Below are 21,759 nucleotides of genomic sequence, written 5' to 3'. Positions count from 1 at the left end.
AAGATGATTGATAAAAAACCAAAATAAAACAAAATCAAAACTAACCCTATACCTCATTGTGAAAACCATTTTTCTTAGGATATTAATAAAGTTCTTGAGAAATTTTTAAAAAGGGAAGTTAGTAATGAGATGTCCTGTGGAGTTCAATCCCTTTTGACTCCTGGGTCAATATTATTACATCCTCCTGTACCTGCCTTCTTAATTTTAATGAGTAAGGCTTACTATTTGTTCTCATTAAACATCTTTAGCATGCAGCTGATGAGCATTTCACAACGTATTTTTTATCTTTGAACTGATCCTATTAAGAGAAGGGGTAATGCCTAATTTAATTTAGCACTCATTTCTTCATACTTAACTGCTGCTTTCTAGACTTTATGGATCTAACCAAAGGCATCTCCTGGTTCAGAATTTCTACATAAGATTTCTATAATGTATAAGTACAGAGGGCCATATTTTAAATGGCTAAATTTAAAATTTATAATTTTTCCATTAGATTACTTTTATTGCAAATACAATCAGAATAAAAGAGTTTTTCCTTAGTTGAACAGTGAAGTTTGATAGAAGGATATTATATATGAAATATAGATATGGCCATTTTCAACTCGGACATACAGGATTACAGCATGCCTAAGCATGCCTTGTATTTAACAGCTACTCTAAATAAAAGATATATATAAAATACATACACATGAGGAGAAAGAGAGAAAAAGAGAGATGAAATTGCAGTAAAACACACAGGGTGATATGCATTAATACTACCATATTTATTACTATACTGTTGTCTGTGAGTGCAGTAGTATATACCGTAACATCAATTACACAATGATTGTGTTAGAAGTTCCTTTATTGTTGTTCACTATTTCTGTAGTATCTCTTGGGAATATATAAGCATCACAACTACTACTGGATTTAAGTAAAACTGCATTCTGATATTTAGTTTTAGTTATATCACGTTTTCAGCATCGCATAATCATAAACACTTATTTCTCAAGAACAGTTTGTTATTTTGTATAGGAAGCTCTTACAAGAACAAGTAGGCTTTATGGAAAAAAAAATACAGTAGCCACCACATTTTCTATTTTTGAATTTGCTTATGTCAGTAAGCATTAATCTACAGATGTGTGTAAACGACTAAATGGAAGCAGCTCTCATCTTTCATATTTCACCAGGAAATAATTATATTTTCTCCTCTGCATATTTTCCCTGGTGGCAGATGCTTATAAAAATAAAGCTATGAATGACGGTCTTGACTTTGCCACAAGCTTATGAAAAATACTTTGCTAACTTGCAAATTTTCAGAATGCTAATCGTTAACATATATTTTATTTTAAAATGAATTATTGAGTTAGCTTTACAAGAAAGATGTATTTCAAATAAATATTTTATCCACAAGTTCATACTTTACATTCTGCAGTTAAAATATAGTATTAGAATTCCTTTTAGTCAAACTAAGCACAATGGCAGAAATCCTGTCGCTAAAATACTTCCTATATTTCTGTTTGCATTTGCCACTATAACTAAAGAATTTCAAAACCTCTATAACTGTCAGAAGATGCATAGAATTCTCTTTTTTAAATGCAGTATTTTTATCCTTTTTTAATTTATCTTCTTTATTACTTTCATACAAGTCTTTATTATTAAAAAAAATCCCTTTTAACAAAATAAAGATTAAAATATAAAATAAGAGTTCAATGCCTCATAATACTTTCTTAAAACAAAATATCAAGGTGAAAAAGGCAAAAACCTCTTTTTGTTAAACAGTTAAAAATATAAATTTAGTTTTCCAAGAAATTTGGGGTATTTTGGGGTTTTGTCAGTTTTGGACATGCATTCTGTTAGACACATGCATAGCATTTTTATTTACAATAGACTTGCACTACATTTTTATTAGGAAAGTATATAGAAACCTTTTTAAATAATTTGTATTTGGCATGAGGCAGAACTTTTTCAGAAGAGTATGAGAGGGTGCTTTAAGACTTTGTATTTCCAGTTAAAAAAAAGAAAAACACTAGAACACCAAAGGAATCTTATTTAGATCATGATTTTTTTTTTCCTTAAATTATCCTATCATTTGTATAGTTATGTATATAATATGGACAGCATTTTCTTAGCAAAAAGGAGGTCTATTCTGCAAGGAACTTACTTGCTAGACCTCTTATACTACAAATGGGTTATTTCAAATTTATACAGCTCCATTGACTTCAAGCTGGATGTTATTTAAGTGTTAGGATCTCCCTGCAAGTACTTCATTTCATGATTAATGTATATACTTTCTGTAAAATTTAAATATTCATGTACAACTATTTTTTTCCTGAGGTTTCTCCTACATTTATTTAGATAAACAAAATCATATATAATGTAGACATTTTGGCTCTTCAAGAAACAGAATGAAACCATCCTCAGAGGAAAATCTATGAGTTTACAACATTCCCAAATAATTACGTGATCTCAAGAAACAAACAAACATACACTCTGATCTAAATGAAAATAGTTTCCTCTTAGGATCCAAACAAGCAATGTAACTAATTTTTAACAATAACATTTTTGGATGATTATCATTGTACAGATCTGTTCAACATCCAGACATAACATATGAAATTAAAAGTAAACATTGAATTTATACATTATTTTTTTCCCTTAGAATTTTGTTCATTTTATCTTTACATAAATCATTTTATCCATTAGTGATACTGCATTATTCTTTGTTAGTGACTGAAGAAAAAATTTACACTTAAAAAACTAACATAAGCAATCACATAAAAACTAATATGTATATATTATGTATATATATACATACATATGAAGGTAAAGAGGAAACTTAAATAAATAAATAATGCTTATAAAATTAGGGAAATTCCTCATAAGTCATCAGATATACCATAGTTCCTTTAAAGTTTATGCAGAACATATTAATGTCACACTTGAAAGAATTGAGAGACACTGCACATTCAGAAAAATGAGGGACAAAAGTCAGCCTTAACATGATTGAAACCAATGCTTCTGAAGAATTCAAATCGTTCACAAATTTAAGATTTACAGAACATTTTAACATTACATATAAGCAGATCTTGAGCTACAGCCAAAAGGAGTGGCTCTCTTTCTTCTTTTGATCTCTGCTCCTAGTTGTGCTGTCTTATGCCTTACCCACTGTCCCTCTAAATCAAAAAAAAGGAAGTTTTAGGAGATAAATCATCAGAAAAATTGATTTATCAAGGTCAATATTTTTTTTCTGCTACTTTTGTTCCCTGAGTTAGATGACATGAGGTTAGGTGCCAGAGCTGGTGCTAGGGAAGTGACAGGAGCACGCGAAGTATAGCAGGTAAAAACAGGAGAGACTATTTCATCCAGCAGTAGCTAACTTCAGCTAAAAAATCACTTGACATAGTAATTTTTCTTCAACTACAAAATCCTCATACATTCTAAACAGGACTTCTTACTTCCTTTCTCATCTTTTTTTTTGGGGGGGGAAGTTTGCTTTCTTATTAAGACACCACAAGTTTGAGGCAGCACAATGGGAAAACCAGAACCATTTATTCACCCTCTGTGAGTAACCACTCACTCTTGGTGCTGGAAGAAATTGGGGTTTTGTAGAATTGCTGTCAGCAAGTAAAGTTAGCTAGCACTGGCTGTAAACACAGGAAGGTATAAATAATTTCCATATTTCTGTACCATGGGAACTGACCCGCTGTCAACTCATTGTTAGAAGTCTGTCACCTCCTCTGAGCTCCCATAAACCTCCACCTGCTGACCCTTCATGACATGCTGGTCTAAACTATTTCGAGTTAGAAGAAATAAGATGACAGCAGTTCAAATGCAGCAATTAGTAAGCAGGACAGATGACTTTTAAAGCACTATATGGGGCTTTAGGTTTTGTAAACTGGTTGGCCTAAACTTTGGAGATGCAGTTTTAAGGTGACTACAAACTCATTGAATCTTTGTACATCTCAATTTCCCATCAATTAATGGAAGACTAGAATAGCTCTACTCCATACGTATGTTAAAATGTGTTCAACTACTGCAGCAATCGATACCACAGAGCCCTTGGAGTGACAGTCGTCTTGCCAAGTAGAATTTTCAGGCCTGGGCTGTGTTAAATGTGGCTCCCCTTTACATGTCTCTGAAATGATTCGGTGCAATACTGCTTGCCTGGCTACCTTATTGCAACAAATTTACTATTTCCTATTATCTGTGTACATTGAAAACAAAACAAAATAAAACAAAAAAACCCAGAGGTCTGGACCTCTCTCGATTAGAGCTTGAAATTAGTATTAAAAGCACCTGCATCATACTTATACTAAAAATTATTTGATGTATCCATTTTCCTTCCTTTTATTTCAGTAGATTTTCAGCTATAACACTATAATCTCTGAACAAAAGCATAATGGGTCTGAATTCTTTACATCAGCACTTTTGCTCACACTGCAGTGCAGTACAATGGGATACGTTCTGCACAGATAGAGATGCTGTCCTTCAGATAGGATGTTAAACCAAGGTCCTTTCATCGTTCATGGCTTCACATCTAAGAAGTAAAAATCGCATTGACATTCTGAAAATATTAAGGAATAGCCATGTTGCTTCAGCCAGTATATATACCTCTTGATAGGAACATTCACCCTTTATACATCCTTTGATAAATATGTGTTACAATTCACAGCCATGTGCAACCTGTTTTCAGACACAGTAAATACTGAGTTCCCATGCATGATACCAGTTTACAGGCACCTAATTTATTCCCTTATGAGCTTTTGCAGCTACCAGCCACCAAATAATTTTGCTTCTTTTAAGACAGGCTACAGTATAACAGGTGCGGTGTGCCCCTTCTCATGTTATGTGACCATATTGGAGCCTGTGGCAATAGAACTGCTGGTACTAATGAGCAGAATAGCTGGGACTAATTAACATTACTAATATTAGGAACACCTGCATCTTTATCAGAAGGAACATCTCAAATAGATGCATACATGTGTTATATCCTTTATTAAAACTAAAACATGGTAGACATTAAAATAAGCATGCTAATAGTGGGGAGGAGGTAATCTGTTATCTAAGGGCAGATCTTGCTCTTAAAGTACTAATGTTAATGTATCTATTTGTATCATGCTAATGCACAGGGGTCTTCCCTGACACCACGTAGTTAAGTTATTTGTGTAGCTTTAGGTGTCTGAAAAAAATCCTTTTCTTCATTTAAATTATTTTTGAGAACAGAATTTCTCAAATGTTGGATCTGTAGTAGGCTGGGAAGACTGGTCACACTGATCTAAGTCAGGAACTGTAATTAACTAGATACAAGTTAAATCTGTTTGGGAATTGATTATATGTAGCCATAAAAGGAATTTACAAATTATATTGAGAAATATTATTTCACTTTTTTTTATTCTCTTAAATCAAAGAACATCTGGGATGCTTACTTAGCCTAATCTTCTGAACACAGAAGCTTTTCAGTTGTTTTTAAATGAAAAGGCACTCAGCTTTCTGAATGCCCGAATATACATTTTAGTTGCTAACGTTATGCAGCTGAGTGTAAAATGTCAGGTCTATTTTTTAAAACCATGCTAACACATGCATGCATCTATTTTGAAAGTAAAACACAAAGGCAAGGTGGGTTTTGCTTTGTTTTGTTTTGTTTTGTTTGTTTTGTTTTGTTTTGTTTTTCCTCCACCAGATTTCTCTATAACTTCTAAGTATTTCCAAAATATATAAATAAAATGCAACGGATCATATTTGGGTGTAAGATAAAACACAGGTTTTTCTTCTAATATAATATAAATTAAAGTAACTGTCACACACAGTAGAATGTACATAAAGATGCTTTGACATAATTTTCAATCTTCCAAAGAGGTAATAGCTTCATCAAACAGATCAATCTGTCACAAAACAAAGGTCCAGACTCGTACATCTTTATTTATCCTGTGTACCTCATTTCATGAGCTATCCCACTCCACCCCTAACCCCTGAGGGTTAGGTTTTAGTAGAGCTACTTAGAAATGAAAACTTTATCTCATGTGAATCTGAATGATTAGGACTACGTCTATTACAAATGATTACATGCAGCATACCATCAGCCTAAGAGCTGCAAGCGCAGGAAAGGAACATTACTCTCCCAAAACAAGCCTAGTATTGTCCCTAAAAGAGACCATCAAATGGCTCTCTACTGAGGTGGAAGGGCTGCAAATGTCTGCCCATAATGGATACAGTATTGTTAAATAAGTAAATTTCTCACTTAAAATGTGCCCCTACGTATATATATATATATATGTATATATAATAGATATGCATGTTTATATATATTATAGAAATAAAATATGACATTTCTTTCAATTAAATAATGAAAATAGGTATGAGAATTGATAATAAGCTTCTAGCAACATAGAAGTTGAATTATAGAAATGGCAGTAACTGCATGTGTGTTTTTCTCTGTTCAATTAACAATTCAGCTTGAATTCTATCACACGTCACCATTATTCCTTCTTGCCAATCATATAGCCATTTCAGAAATTTTCTGTGTCATAGACAGCCTTCCCATAGTCAAAAAAATAAAGGTAAGAAAAGGCTTATCCTGGACTATCTTGTCTAACTCCTGCTTATTTGAAAACTACTCTGTGTTATTCCCACTGATACTCATCTTTTACTAAGTACATGGAACAAGATAGCTTACAGCATTTCTCATGGCAATCACTGTTTTTTCTTAATATCTAGCAAAATGAACATCTGCAAGTTTTCACAATGACAGCAATCCTGATGTTCACATTTATGTTATCTGCTATCTAACCAGATGCCTCAATTGACTTTCCAGAATAGCTCTTTCCTACAACCTCATAGATATGTGACACTGAAATTAAGATCAAGCATGATTAAGATCTGTGCAAATATCAATTTTATTCCTTATGAAAGTTGTTCATATCTTCATATTTAAAACACATATTGCTCACACTTAATTGGTATTTTAAAAAACAAAACAAAACAACGTAACTTGCTGTCCACTGAAGTATGTACACGTGTGTGAATATCCTGCATTTAACAGAATAATAATAATAGTCAATAAACTCCAAATTCTCATCAAAGCTTCCTGTCAGAAAGCCAGCTGAATAACAGTTATTTCACTCTGCTCCAAGGCAAATGATAAATAGCCTGTGATAAATAAGGCTATGTACACAGTATATTGGAGACATAAACAAAAAATCGAAAGGTTTATTTCCTCATAAAGTCAAAATATGTGACAGTTGTGAAAAAAACACCTAAATAATAACCACCTCCTTAGTGCACTGAGGTGGTTTAAAGAGAGGACAAGAAAAAAAAGTATTATATTTCATGGTCCAGAAGACTAATACTTACTGAGTTCATGAATAAGATTTTAAAAGACACCTTGGCTATCAGGAACGTGTCTACCTGAGGAAGACAAACAAATTATTTAAGAGCATATGTCCAACTAATTTTCACTGAGACCTAGACACCCTAGTGTCTAAACCTTTGGAAATTAGCTCAGGCATTTCTAAGAGTATTTCTCAAACAATCAATTTGGAATCAATACCTTTAATCTTTTTCAAACAGAAGTTTTCAAATCTATGAGATTTGTCCAAATGAGATCATCCTCATGATGTGCAACATTTACTGTGACTGTAATCTTGCAATCGATAGCCAATGTACTTGTGACCAATTTGCAAAATAGTGAAAACTCAACAGTAGCAGAACACTTCTGCATGTGAATCATTTGACAGATTATACTCAAGACATTTGAACACTTTTGAAGATAAGTGAAATCTCTAGAAATAGTAACAGAAAAGTCCCTAGAGTGACCCTACTTAATAATCTAGGGGGTTGGTCTACATGTACACACACACACACACACATAAACTTACATCTATATTTACTTATATATACCCATGCAAGCTCTAGAAGTGTTTTGCTTTTGTCTAAAAATAGTACTCTAACTAATATAATTTTTAAAAAGCCCATGACTAAGATAACCCTGGAATTTGTTTCATTTTCTCTACTTTAGACTCCCTTTCTCTTCAAAATTCCAGGTCTTTATTGTCATTTCCACAGACAACATTCGCAGTATCTAAACATGACAGAAGCAAAAGGCTTTCATGAATCACATATTATAAACTAATGTAAATTTGAGTTGACAAATAATATCTTCATCTGATGCATTTTCATAGAAATTACTATTTTCCACAGCTGTAATAATGTTTAAAGAGATAGACTTTATCACCACCCAAACAGGAGTTCCCACAGAGGATGAAAATGCCCCCAAATAAAATAAATATGAGGCCAGCCTGTTGTCTTAATAATAATGTACTACATTCTCATGGTCATAATAGAGATTCACATATGGTTTCAAATTGTACCAGTTTCCAGAGCTGGCAAAAGGCAGAAACTCTGTAAAGATTTCTATTTACTTGTATTACAGAAGAATTCTGAAGATGCAAATGAGAGTGAGGTTCCCAGTCATAGATAGAAATCCATAGTAAAGAGACTCTCCAAAATCTAGTAAAGAGATAAAAAAGCCGAGCTCAGAAGGAGAGAGCTAATGAAAAACAGGTACAAAAAGCTAACTTGTTCCTTCTCAAAAAATTCATAAACTTGTGTTGCATTGTGAAATACAGAACTCTATAGGCATGTACATCAGAAACTCAAAGTTTAGTCCTAAAAAGTGGCAATCATTGAAAACTGTTTCCTTTAAGCTTGCTTTTTTGCTCCAAAGTGAAACCTTTTGAGATTATATGGAGGACCCCAGGTAACTTCTGTTGAGAAAAGGCCAAAACAGAAAGCTTCTTAAGGGTGTGCTACATGAACAAAGGGCCTTGAGAGTAGTGAAGAAATAACATCCCTATGATTACTTCATTATTTTATAAATTAAAAATTATAAATAGAACTAAAAACTTGGTTGGAACTGTTGGCTAGGAATTGGTATTTTTAATCAATAGATAACTGCATTGCAGCCTTTATGAACTACTACTTTTAGCAGGACCAACAGAGACAAGCTCTTCCCAAGTTTGTCATAAAAACAGCTGAAAGCTGTTTGTCTCTTTTGGAGTATTCCAGAAACTAAGATGGGGCAAAGGGCCAAGATTGCCAGTTCTTATCTTTAAAAGGAAAATAAGCCTTCAAGGATTCTTAAGTGGTAGAGTTCCTGTGACTGACCTGCCATGGATGGCAGCTGTCAGTCCATAAAGCTGGCTTATTTCCACATACTCCATAAAAGCATTGTGGTCAGAGAAAGAGTAACTAAGGTAATTAACTGCCATACTATGGCGTTACTTGTTGCTCCTTGAACATATTGGTTTCATTAGCAACTAATTCTATTTGGAACAACCTTACCATATGCATAGCAGCTCCAGGCCCAGAAACATGCTACCTGTGAATTTCATCATTATTTTGAATAGAAATTTTGAGGATAATTTTGTGATTCATTCTTTTCATTTTTGGTTTTAATTTCTGTTTGAACATAGACTGCAGATACTTGTTGTGCTTAAAAGAAATGTGTTTTCTAATTGTAAGTATGTACAGCATGTTAAACAAAATGAAAAGATTTCTAAGCTGCAGTTCATTTATTATGGATGGCAGATCACTTTATACTGTACCTCTTTAGTCACTAGGAAATCCAATATAAAAGCTAGTCAACATTAACATTTGAAAGAGTCTGACTACTCTTTCGTCTCTTATCACTGCCATTTGATGGCACCAGTATTGCTGTTTCAGAAGTTACTTTCTTTATGGTGAGAAGGGGAAAAAGAAGCTTCCCAAAAGAATAAACATACACAGGGTTGTTCACCCACCAATACTTCAAACTACTTCTCATTCTTTTTACTATTTCCTACTGGTTATTGCATCCATAATGCTTTTCAAATTCTCATGCAGGGCATCTGATGCACTTCACAGTTACAATTACTGCCATAGGAAAACTAAAGTTACTGTATCAAGGTATTGAACAGCGGGAGGGCAAGGGCTAGAAGCTTTGTTCAACGTTATCCATTCTTTTCCAGTTCAATTTCAGACATTATGTTTCAATGGTGTATGTATTGTATTCATTGGCAAAAGGCTCTACCCCACACGGCATTTCAGGCAGACTAAAGACAGAGTAGTTTAGTCACATTGCATCTTTCTATGTGATGAGACAATCATTAGCACGCACTTCTTTAATGCAAGTTCTGATAACACAATCTAAAATGTGACTTCATTTTGTCATAGAAAAGGAAGCAGTGAACAAAACCCCAAAACATCAAAACACAACACACAGAAGAAATTATGAGAATTATTTCCCAATTATGTTTATAAAATACAAGGGACTGTTTCCAAAGTAAAACTGCATAAAAATAGCATCTCATATTTCTGGAATGGGTGGTAACGTCCATCTATTTTTACTGGTATGGAGTGAAATGGAGAAAAAAAAGTAGTTCTGAAGGAAGACGTAAGGCTATACCACGCAGCATAGCTTGGTTTTCATGCATCTCTCATAAATTACTTTTAGTCACATTAGCAGGGATTACAGTGACTGTTTATGTACACCACAGTGGTGCAAAGTTTGTGATTCCTGGATGGGAGATCAATGGGATGACAAAACAAAGGTACAGTACCCATCTACAGGAGCTAGCACATCAACTGACTTCTCAATCAGCCATTATGTGAGACTACATACACAAAAATAAGAGACAGCATGTTTTCAAGTGAAATTGTTTCACCTCATACCTATATAGCGGACTATTAAAAATCATCAACTTGGTAAAAATTGTCTCAGCCCTGCGGAGAGGGATCTGGGGGTTCTTGTCAATGGCAAGTTGGAACATGAGCCAACAGTGTGCCCTGGCAGCCAGGAGGGCCAACTGTGTCCTGGGGTGCATCAAGCACTGTATTGCTAGCCGGTCGAGGGAGGTGATTGTCCCACTCTACTCTGCACTGGTGCAGCCTCATCTTGAGTGCTGGGTGCAGTTTTGGGCGCCACAGTACAAAAAGGATACAAAGCTACTAGAGAGTGTCCAGAGGAGAGCCAGGAAGATGGTGAAGGGTTTAGAGGGGAAGCCGTATGAGGAGCGGCTGAAGTGACTTGGTCTGTTCAGGCTGGAGAAGAGGAGACTGAGGGGAGACCTCATCATGGTCTACAGCTTCCTCACAAGGGAAGGAGGAGGGGCAGGCACTGATCTCTTCTCCCTGGTGATCAAAGATAGGACCCGAGGAAATGGCAGGCAGATATGCCAGGGGAGGTTTAGGTTGGACATTAGGAAAAGGTTCTTCACCCAGAGGGTGGTGGAGCATTGGAACAGGCTCCCCCGGGAGGTAGTCATGGCGCCAAGCCTGACAATACTCAAGAAGCATTTGGACAACGCCCTCAGACACATGATGTGAATTTTGGGGTTGTCCCATGCAGGGACAGGAGTTGGACTCGATGATCCTTGTGGGTCCCTTCCAACTCAGGACCTTCTATGATTGCATCTCCTGTTTTATGCCACCTTTTTGCCTCCTCTTTTTTTTCTTTTTTATACACTTCTGCTTAATATATATTGCTGAACTACATTCTACATTCCTTCTTAATTTTCCAGTGTCATGTTATTGCTCCTTTGAGTCTGGTTCCTCAGGTTCCTTATTTGTTCTAAGTTGGCTTTATTTTTTTGTCTCAGTCATGCTCATTTATTCCTCTTCTAGCTTGGATGATTTATCTATTTACCTGTTGACACTTGCTCCTTTTCTGCTTTTACTCTTCCTTTTCCTTTGCTCTTAGAAATCTTTCATGTTACCAAACTTCTGGCCTTTTCTGCATCAAAGAAAAAGCGGTCTAGTAAAATTTCCACTAAATTGTGGTCATGTACAAAAAAGCAAAGTTCACTTTGCAGTTCCCTATTCCTTCAGCTTTCTAGGTAGAGTTGTCTTCCAGTCAAAACATAAGAGTTGTACCTCAACCTTATTGAGCCCTGCCCGTTGTATAGAAAGCAGTCTGAAGTGATGTAATCCAAGTGATGCAGTAATGAGATCCTTGGTGGTGAATTCTATGTGTTCCTAAACTTTTTAGGCTTGGGTAGTGCTATATGAATGCTCCTAGTTCACAGTTTCTCCAGTTCTTTGCCTAAGCACAGAGTCCTATCCAGAGAGAACAACCTGCTTTCAAAAACAAAAGTGGTTTAATACCTCTCAATATTTCTGTAGCTCACTTAAAATGTCACTCATGTCTTCAGCAGGGGCATCTCCATAGTATGTCTGCATGAAAATAATTTTTGGAGCCATGCTGTCCGAGCAAACTATCTGTCCACTTATCTTCTTTAGGCTTTTAGCCAAACAAAATTCTTAATTTTGCCTCCAGAGGTTTTCCAGAGCTCTCCCAATCTTTTCAGCTTGTAAAAGTAATCCACTTCTAAAATCTTCCCTCCATGAATAAACTTGATGAACAGCAGATTGTCATTGTGCTTGAAAACAGGAAGCAAGCACAAGAGCTTCTCTTTTAGGGAGACAAAGTCCTTCCTGCCTCTCCACTTACCCAGCTGGTCTTCTATTTCTAAAAATGAAACAGCCTTTATGCTTTGAGTGGAGCTCTCTCTTAAACAGAGCTAGATACACACACACATAAGTTATCTGTAAAAATCAGAATTTTTCAATAATTGCCAATTTTGACAGAAGTCAACTTGGAGAAAATATGGAAAGGAAGCTGTCTGGTAATGTAAAAAAACATCCTGTTTCAGCATTTTCAGATTTTTTTATTTCCAAATTACTTTTTGAAAATGTTATATTAGAAGGCCAAAGTCTAAACCAAACATCATCTTTTTTCTTAAAATCAAAAGTTTTAATTGATCTGAAATCCTACTTTTATAAAAAATGCCATAATCAAACTCAAAATGTGTTCTGAAGTTACAGAATTCCCTTTGGAAAAGAAACATCATGGTTCTGAATGATATTTAAATCACTATCTGTTATTTTTTGATCCAGCGTTCACGGTGGAATCTTGAAACATACTATGCTAACAACATAATCTGCTCATTTTCTTCACCCAAGCTGGAGATTACTGTTCAAAACTAAGGTTACATTAAAAAGTTATCAGTAAAAATAGCATTTCCAAATAGACACAGATATATTCTTCTGACAGGCAGAAGTTGTTTTAATTCATGTCAACCAAAGAAGCCAAGAAGGAACAAGAGTTGCATGCTGAAGACTATGACTTACATGAAAAGGTAGCAAAATTTGTGCCTATCTCATCTAGTGGAAGACCTCTTTTGCACTACAGCAACCTTCTGCAGGCTATTTACTTCAGCTTTGCAATGCCCCATCACACTAGGAGACTTAATTATATGAGAGGGACTCTTTCGAAGACTGAATACCACAAAAAAATAGAAAGTATTTTAAACATAATTCAGAAAAGCATTCCCATTTCAAATGCTTTTTCAAATTTATGTCTCAGTCTTCATGAATTCTGGAAATCTGTGTCAGTGGAACTCAATTCTGACAATGAGTTATACTGTCCTAGATATGGAGTGATGCCCTCTCTAATTCAGTTTTCCTTTTTGGACTCTACATTCTTGCATGCACATACATGCATGCATGCATACATACACACACACAAACACATGCACACAGATTTAGTTTAGATTTGTCTTCTCTCAGGTTATCTTCACTATTATCCTTCCACATTTTTCCACCCTTACATTAAGACCCCATCATCACAGATGTGTTGTTGAAGTGCTTAAGCTTCCAGACTCAAATGTATATCTAAGCAAAGAAGAAAAGGAAAAAAAAAACAAAATTCTGATGCTATAGCACTCATAAAGCTTGGCAAATTCAACACATTCAGCAAACTGCTATTCCTTGCTCATTGTATGCAGACATAGAGAGAATCATTGAGAGACAAAGCCAACAAAACAATCTGCAAGCTGTGTGAAAGAAATACTGAGAATTCATCAAAACAAAACAAATAAGGAAAAAAATAAAGAAAAAAAAAAAGGGAAAAGAAAATAAGGCATACCTCTTGAGAACTCTGAGATTTAGTTCCCATCCTGAGATAGGATAGGCTTGCTGGGCAGGATTGGATTGAAGTTCACTTTGTTTTGCAGAAAAGTGATGTTATTACTCCTTAGACTGCTCTTGTAGTCATTCTCACATTTTCTCTGTCATCTTTCACACCAGCATGCTTGTGTGGTGTGTTTGATCTTGGCTGGCTGCCAGAGGCCCATCCAGCTGCTCTCTCACTCCTCCTCCTCAACAGCACAGAGGGAGAAAATAAGATGGAAAAGCTCATGGATTGAAATAAAGACAGGGAGATCACCTACCAATTACCATTGGGGCAAAACAGGCTCCACTTGGGAAAATTAATTTGATTTATTGCCCATTAAAAATAGAGTTGGATGGTGAGAAACAAAGTCAAAAACTAAAACATCTTCCTCCTATCCCCAGTTCTTCCCAGGTTCTACTTCAGTCCTTCATTCCTGTTCATGTTGGAAGCTGTGGAAGTATCTCAGAAAGCTTCTAATTTCTAACCTAGCATCTTGATTCATATTTTAAATTGTGCTGACTTCTGCTAACAAATGTGGGCAAAAGGCTGCTTGTGAGGTAATCTAGACTGTAAATAAACAAATTAATAAATACATCCACATTCTGTGGTTACCATTTGGGTGGGGGTATGGTTAGGGCATAGTTGTCTTTAATTAAAAAGATCGAAACTCTTTGCCTCATTACCAATTACTTCATAATTAATGCTGAGTTCTTTTTTTTCACTGCCTTTTCTAGTTTAATTTCAGACCCCAAAATCTAAGAGAAGTTTCTTTCCTCATAAAAAAAAGCTGCACAAGCATTGTCTATCATTCATGAGGATCCTCCTTTATGACACAGCAGACTGTTGGCAGAGAAGAGAGTGAACTGCATGCTGACAATACATTTTCTGAGGATATACTTTTGTTAATAATTTTTCACAATTGTACTATTAGTTTACTAGGAAGTAGCAGCTATTATAACACTATTTTTTCATTCCAAAACAGGCTTCAGCATTCTTTTTTTCATCCAAACAGTATGCTGGGGAAAGGAAGTTAATGTGCATTCAGTTGTTATGACCATACTCAAACTTTTGTGTCAATCCCAAGACAGTGCCTAGATCAGGAGACCACAGCAATAAGTTTTCCTGATGAAGATCTTTTGGATTTTTTGAGGGGGATAGTGGGATGGACATATACATTTCCCCTGATTCATAACTTCTAGATGCTACAGTGGCTCACAGTATAAGCGTATGATTCCACTGATGACTTTTACGTTTTTTATAGGCTAGCAAGTGATACTGACTCTCCTTTCCCTGTTAGTCTTGAGGAGGCACAGGATTTAACTTATATGCTTTTTTGAAAGCATATAGGACCCATGGAACTCTACATTTCTCAAAAAAACTGTTTTCATTTTTTGTCCAGATGAGCAGTTCTGCTGGACACTGTTAGCGATAAAATTGTCCTTAAATATTCCCTTCATCAGCATTATCTTTACAGCCTAGCTTGGCACACAGATGACCTCTAACTGTTTAACCAGGCAAAAAGTAATCTAGATTGCTGATGGCAAAAATCTTCTTCAGAGTTTGATGAATTGTGACAAAGCATTTTTACAACTTTTTTCTGTTAGTTTGTTGCAGAGAAAGAAGTATTCCTCCCCTCTTGTCATGCTGTTCAGATAACCTGAAATAGCGGGAATTACTATTACTATTATGTAGATAAAACTTTATGTGTAAAGCAGTATTACATACTATGAGAAAACACATGCATCTAACATGACCTAATAATAACATGTGCCCTCATAAATCTGTTTTGATTACTCTGGATTTCTACTTTCCCCAATCCCTTGTATACACTGAAGAGCGACAGTAGACATGTTTCACTTCAATTCCATTAGTCACAGGTAATTAAGCATCTTCTAAATTTATAGTCAAGACAGATATTTGACTGCAAGTTTTTTGAGTGAACTTCAAAGTAGAGAGGCTGAGGGTGAAGAAAAAAAAAGAATAGGAAATTATATCATTTAAGTGGACAGTGCTCACTAGACCTTTTTCTTCTAAGGAAAGTGAGCTACATAAAAAATACCCAGCCAAAAATAGGGTAAAGAACAACTTCTCAGTCAGCCTTCTGCCCTTGGCAAGGAGTTAAGGATGTTTACACTTCTAGCTATTGAACTGCCTGCATTTATCCAGACATTGGTCAGCTCTAGATTGTGTTAGCAAAATGTATCCTGACATCTTGAAAATTGCTTAGAAATAAAAGCTTGTGAAGAACAGTTTTGTATTTTTATATATCTTATAAGAAAGTCTTTACAGAAGCTTTCATTTGCTTCTAATCCATAAACTACATCAAATGTATTGGCTCACAGCGCTCTTAATCCCATATAGCCTATATTCTCCTCATTGTGATCACAAGACATGGGTAAGACATTTTGATGCAAAATAAGTGAATGCTGAACAAATGTACTTATCACTTAATGGCAATTATTTGCCAAATAGGTGGATAACTTTGACCAAGAGAGAAAAAAAGCCAGAATTTCTTATTGCAAAACCAAGCTAATTTCTTAAAAGCATCTTAAAAACTAGTTAGCATGAGACTAAATTTTTTATTCAATCTGACTTGCAATATTTGGAGGTTGTCATCTAAGCAGAAAATGAGTATGGGGAAATTTGCTTTAGGTTAATTTACTGATTAAGCCAAACTTAAGAATCATAACGGTACTTTTCACACAGCAGCTACCTACCTTTTAAATCAACAGTTTCAACTGCGGTCATGTTATTACCAGAGAACAATCTTCAAACCTGTTTGATCACCAAAAAACCTAATGTTGTGTTGGGTTTCAAAGATGTGTCAATCCCTGTGCATTTATTCATGTTTAATTGAAGCATGAAACTTAAGTGTTAATGATTTTAGTTTTAGTCACGAGGACAATGAGACTTTATTTTACTGTTTGCTTGGATAGGATAACACTGGATTTGTCCACTGGATGCTGTTCGATTTTTTACTGAATTCAATACTGAAACCACTGTGTGTGGTTTACAACAAGTAGGTGCTTTCTTAAAATCTACTGATTCCTTGTTTGGTACCCATTTAGGTACATCTGTTATTCAAGTGACAGCCACAGATGCTGATGACGCCAACTACGGAAACAGTGCCAAAGTGGTGTACAGCATCCTCCAAGGACAACCGTATTTCTCAGTGGATCCAGAAACAGGTTAGCAATTCATTTAGTCTCACTTTTTGCAATGACAGAGACAGGATGGAGGGATCAAGACATTTTTCACTTGCATTTAAATATTGGAACATGCGTATGGCATCATAAGGCTTGACACGAAGCTGATACACTTTTACTAAATAGAAACTGGAATCACAATAAAAGTATGCCTTTTTTTGTTAAAATAATATTATTGCAGAAGAAGAACTGCTTTACTTGGTATGAATAAGACTTCTGGAAGATGACTGTTAACTGTAAAGGTCAACAGTTCAGAAAGGGTGTAGGATATTGTAAAGGGTCCAAAGAATCTTGAAAGTATTAAAGCTTATTTTACACCAATTTTTGGGAATTTCATCTGTTTGTCTTTAAGAAAAGAAAAAAGGAGCTGGACTATTTCAATTTGTAAGTTAAAAAAAAAAATCCTCAAAGGTAAATTATTTCTTTCGAAAAGTTTGTGATAGATTCTTAACCATTGACAATTTTTAACTCAAGATGCTTTTTGAAACTGTACTCTGATTCCAACAGTTATTAAAATTGAAGCAAGATGCATCAATGTTTTTAAGTTGTAAAACATGAATGGAAGCCCTTTTCACTGTTATGCAGGAAATCAGATAAGAGACAGACACAAAGAAGAAAAACTTGTGTGAACTTTGGATATCTATAACCAAACAAACACCACCATCCTTGCCCCCTCCAGATACCTAATCCTAATGCACATAAGACTTAGCAGGCATTGCATTAGCTTGTTCCTGCATGTTATCAAAATTGTTCTGGTTTGAGAATCCAGAATTTAAGTGCAATTGTGCCCAGAATCCCTGAAGTTCCTAATCCATTGAGCATGTTCAGATGATGGCTAATTTCCTTTTGAAACAATTTCTTTTTTAAATACAGCAAGGGCATTATATCAAAAGGATAATAAGAATCACATGGCTACAGTTTTAAAAGGGGGCATAAAGATTTTGCCTGGGATTAAAGTGTGTGGGTTTTTTTCTGCCTTTTCCTATCTCTCTCCTTTTTCCCTTTTTTCCAATCCCCTACTCAAAACATCTTTACCAGGCATGAGCAGGGAAACAGGACCAGTACCGCACAGTCATTAACTGATGGCAGCAGGTCGTTAGGCAGGCAGATGGGTTGGGGGAGATCTGGGCTCTCATCTTTGGTTCTGGAACTATCTTTCATTTTTATACAATTTGCTTTTTAGTTTTACGTATATTAACAAGCCTAGGTACAGTAATCAGAACCTGGCAATCCTGGATCAGACATAAATGCTATAACCACTCCAGAGGTTTTTTTCTTTGTTTCACCCTTTATCTAGGAATAAGAGTTTTCCAAGGTTGCTTTTATTTTTTTTTTTTTTTTTTGGCATAGTAGGACAGCTTCCATATCAAGCCGAGCTTGTAATGAGAGCCTTCTTCTGAGAAAGACAGGGGTGTGAATCCTCCAAGCAAAAAAGCACACTGTATTTAAATTCTCCCACTTCTCATCACTTCAAGCTTGCAAAGCCACCACCCTTCTAAATACAAAATAAAGCTCTGCTTGGTTTTCTAAAAGAAAACATATGTGTGTGTCCACTTTCATAAAAAGGTCATTTGGGCTCTGGATCCCAGGAGGACTGAGGTCACTTCTCTGTTCAGGATATGGGATTTTTGGTTTTCTCACCTGAGGTCCCTACTGTTTTTTGTGTGCTGTAAAAGAGTCCGAGAGATTTCAATTACATTTATGAAATTCTTGAGATCGGACACCCAAAAGAGATTTTCTGACACTAATTTTACACTCTTGTCCAATTCTTTTATTAGCTATACCCCTATCTGACTTACAGTGGCCATCACTATACATTAAAATCTATGATCTATTGCAGTCCAAAAGAATGAATCCAGGGCATGTTGGAATTCAGCCTTATGCTATAATATCAAAACCTCACCAGGGCTGGAGATTACATAACTGGGGAAAGCAACCGAAAAATTTCATTAATTCAACAAATATATTTATATTTTTGTCATTGAAAGAATAATTAAATTGATTTAGCAGATCACTAACAATGAATAATGTCTCTGTTACATTTATTTATCTTTTTTCTTAAAATCACGTTAAATCAGCCATAGATTGAAAGGCTTATTGCAGTATACCTTGTTTTGATTGCTATGGATTAACATCCGCACAGTATATCTTACATTAATCCATTTAAAACCTCTGAGATTAAAGTGGGTGGTGCTTCTCCTTCACCTATCTGTCTCTCCTTTTTCTCTCTTCTCCAAGGCGTAATCAAGACTGCTTTACCAGACATGAGCAGAGAAAACAGGGAACAGTATCAAGTCGTCATCCAAGCCAAAGACATGGGAGGCCAGATGGGAGGACTATCAGGGACCACCACCGTGAACATCACACTGACTGATGTCAACAACAATCCGCCTCGCTTCCCTCAGAGTATGGAGCATCTAATAGTTCTGTTGTTTTCCAAAGAACCTCTCTAAAATCACCTGTTTCACTGTCACCATCTGGGATCTTCTTTTTTTCTCCTCTATTTTTAGTATAAATACTGGCCCACTGCTGTGTCTGTTTATGTTGCAGCATTATTAAGGCAAATGAGAATTTATGCCTCCAATTTTTTAATAACAAAATATTTCTTGGAATGATAAACTTCCTTCCCTTTCTTACTGTGCTTACAAGAATGTGAGTTGTAACAATAACCTAGGCTAACTGCAGGGACTTGAAAGCCTTTAGAGGAATTTACTTACAAAATCTAGGGTTCAGTTTTTGGACACACTTGTAGTTCCACATGTTTAGGCAAGCGGATAGCTCAGCAAATTTTCTAACGTACCACCTTGTACAGGCAGAGTTGATCAGGTGGTATGCTCTGCTGGAAGTCTAAGCATTTGGTTTAGATACTTGTAATCTGTGTTCAGCTCTTGAAGTTGAATTTTGATGATCTAGACCAGTTTGACACAACTAGGTTTTTTAAAAATATCTCTGTAGAATAAAAAATGGCAAACAACAGAAAACTGCACAATAGAGAAAGCTTCACAGCATCCTACAGATCCTTTCATCATAGGCCACTGGTTTAAATCCAATCCCAAGCTGTTATAATCAGCATCTGATAACTGTTTGATAGGCTGCGGACAAAAGAAATTTACAGCCTCAGTTCAGTGCCTACTGGAAAAATGTCCACATTATAAACTTTGAATTGCTTGTTGGCACTGATCAGGGACCTGACTGGCTCTCTTTACGGATTCACCAAGGACTGAACAAACTGAGCTGACTTAGAAAACGCTCTCCTGGACTTGAAGAAACTTGAAAAGCACTTCAGTACCATGGCAATAAGTACACTCAGAATAGTATAAACAGGTCAACCTAGAACAGATTTTTAAAAACATTAGAAAACTCTGTCAGTGTGGGAGAAAGGATTCTTGAAATTGTGTATAACTTTTTTTACGTCTATTCATGACAACAGATTGATTTTTAAAAAGAGAGGGGAAGTACTACAGTCCTCATAAAGAAAATATAATTTGAATTGACACTGAGAGTTTACTTGCTGAGAATCACCTTCATATGGCAAACTCAAACAGCAATTTTTAACCAACCTTCCTGTTTGACTTCAGGAGGGGATACTACTTGAACATGTATAGCATGCTATAGCCCGTAATATTTGGGTAAATAGGAATTCTTGAACCTAAATTAGAATGTGGTGTAGCACATTGCATTGTAAGCTCTGCTGCTGAATTAAATTAAACTAAATAAAATTAAGAATGAAGAATGCATAGAACTGAAAAAAAAAAAACCTTAGGGTTTTCTGCCTCCTTAGTCTTTGCTTCTTATGATGCCCTTCTTTCAAGATTAGCTGAAGCCCAAAGTCTATGGAAGTTCTGATTACTTCAATAAGCTTTGGGTTTTGTACCTAATTACAGAGAAATTTACACAATTTGATGCCTCATACAATATTCTCTGTAGCTTTCTACTTTGAACATCACTGAAACACATTGGATGGGCTATAGAAAACCTGATGTGGGATCTATTCAATGGTGCAATTTTCATTTTGCTGATAACACTTCCCTCTCATTTTCTTCCTCCTCAGCAGGGTGTTTTTCAACACATCCTAGGAAATCAAACATAGAGAAACATCTGGAGTTTCTGATTTCTTCTTAGATAGTTATGAAGAGGGGCACACCTTCAAAGAACTATCTAGTTCTGGAAGTCTGCTCCTTCCAAAACCAATTATCTTTTATTTTCTCTTACGTGAGGGAACAATAAGTGAAAATGTGGCCGAAAGCCGAGGGTGAATTGCAAATGGAAGTAACAGTAGTTAATGTCAAAGCATTGAAGAACTAAAGATTGATTTCTTAGAGGGACAGAAGAAAGGAAAATGGCAGAGTGCACTGGTAGGTACTGGTTGTTCAGACTGCATTAAGAAGAAACAGATTTTCTGTTTTGTTTTGTTTCCTGAAAGGAATCCTAGACAGTTAAAAGACATAGGCCTAAACTGAATTTAAATGGCACCATAATGAAAATCTTACACATTTTAAATTCAATTGTACTCTAAACCAAATTAGCCATCTTGCTTGCCAAAAATGTGTAGCACTCACACAGCACCGCGAAAATAAGGAATGC

At 35.6% G+C, this 21,759-nt stretch overlaps 1 protein-coding gene across 1 annotated transcript in view; it reads left to right on the top strand.

The window, feature by feature from the left end:
- Positions 1-21,759, top strand: part of CDH9 (cadherin 9) — a 105,820-nt gene that overhangs the window by 64,401 nt on the left and 19,660 nt on the right. The window contains exons 4-5 of the mRNA XM_087761323.1: positions 17,038-17,157; positions 19,414-19,581. Of these exons, the coding sequence (XP_087617449.1) occupies positions 17,038-17,157; positions 19,414-19,581 (288 nt within the window). The remainder of the gene's footprint in view (positions 1-17,037; positions 17,158-19,413; positions 19,582-21,759) is intronic.

This window comes from Nipponia nippon, unplaced genomic scaffold (genome assembly GCF_047370975.1).
Source record: "Nipponia nippon isolate SJK-2023a ecotype South Korea unplaced genomic scaffold, ASM4737097v1 scaffold_1, whole genome shotgun sequence".
Taxonomy (NCBI): domain Eukaryota; kingdom Metazoa; phylum Chordata; class Aves; order Pelecaniformes; family Threskiornithidae; genus Nipponia; species Nipponia nippon.
This window is presented reverse-complemented; position numbering and strand designations above follow the sequence as displayed.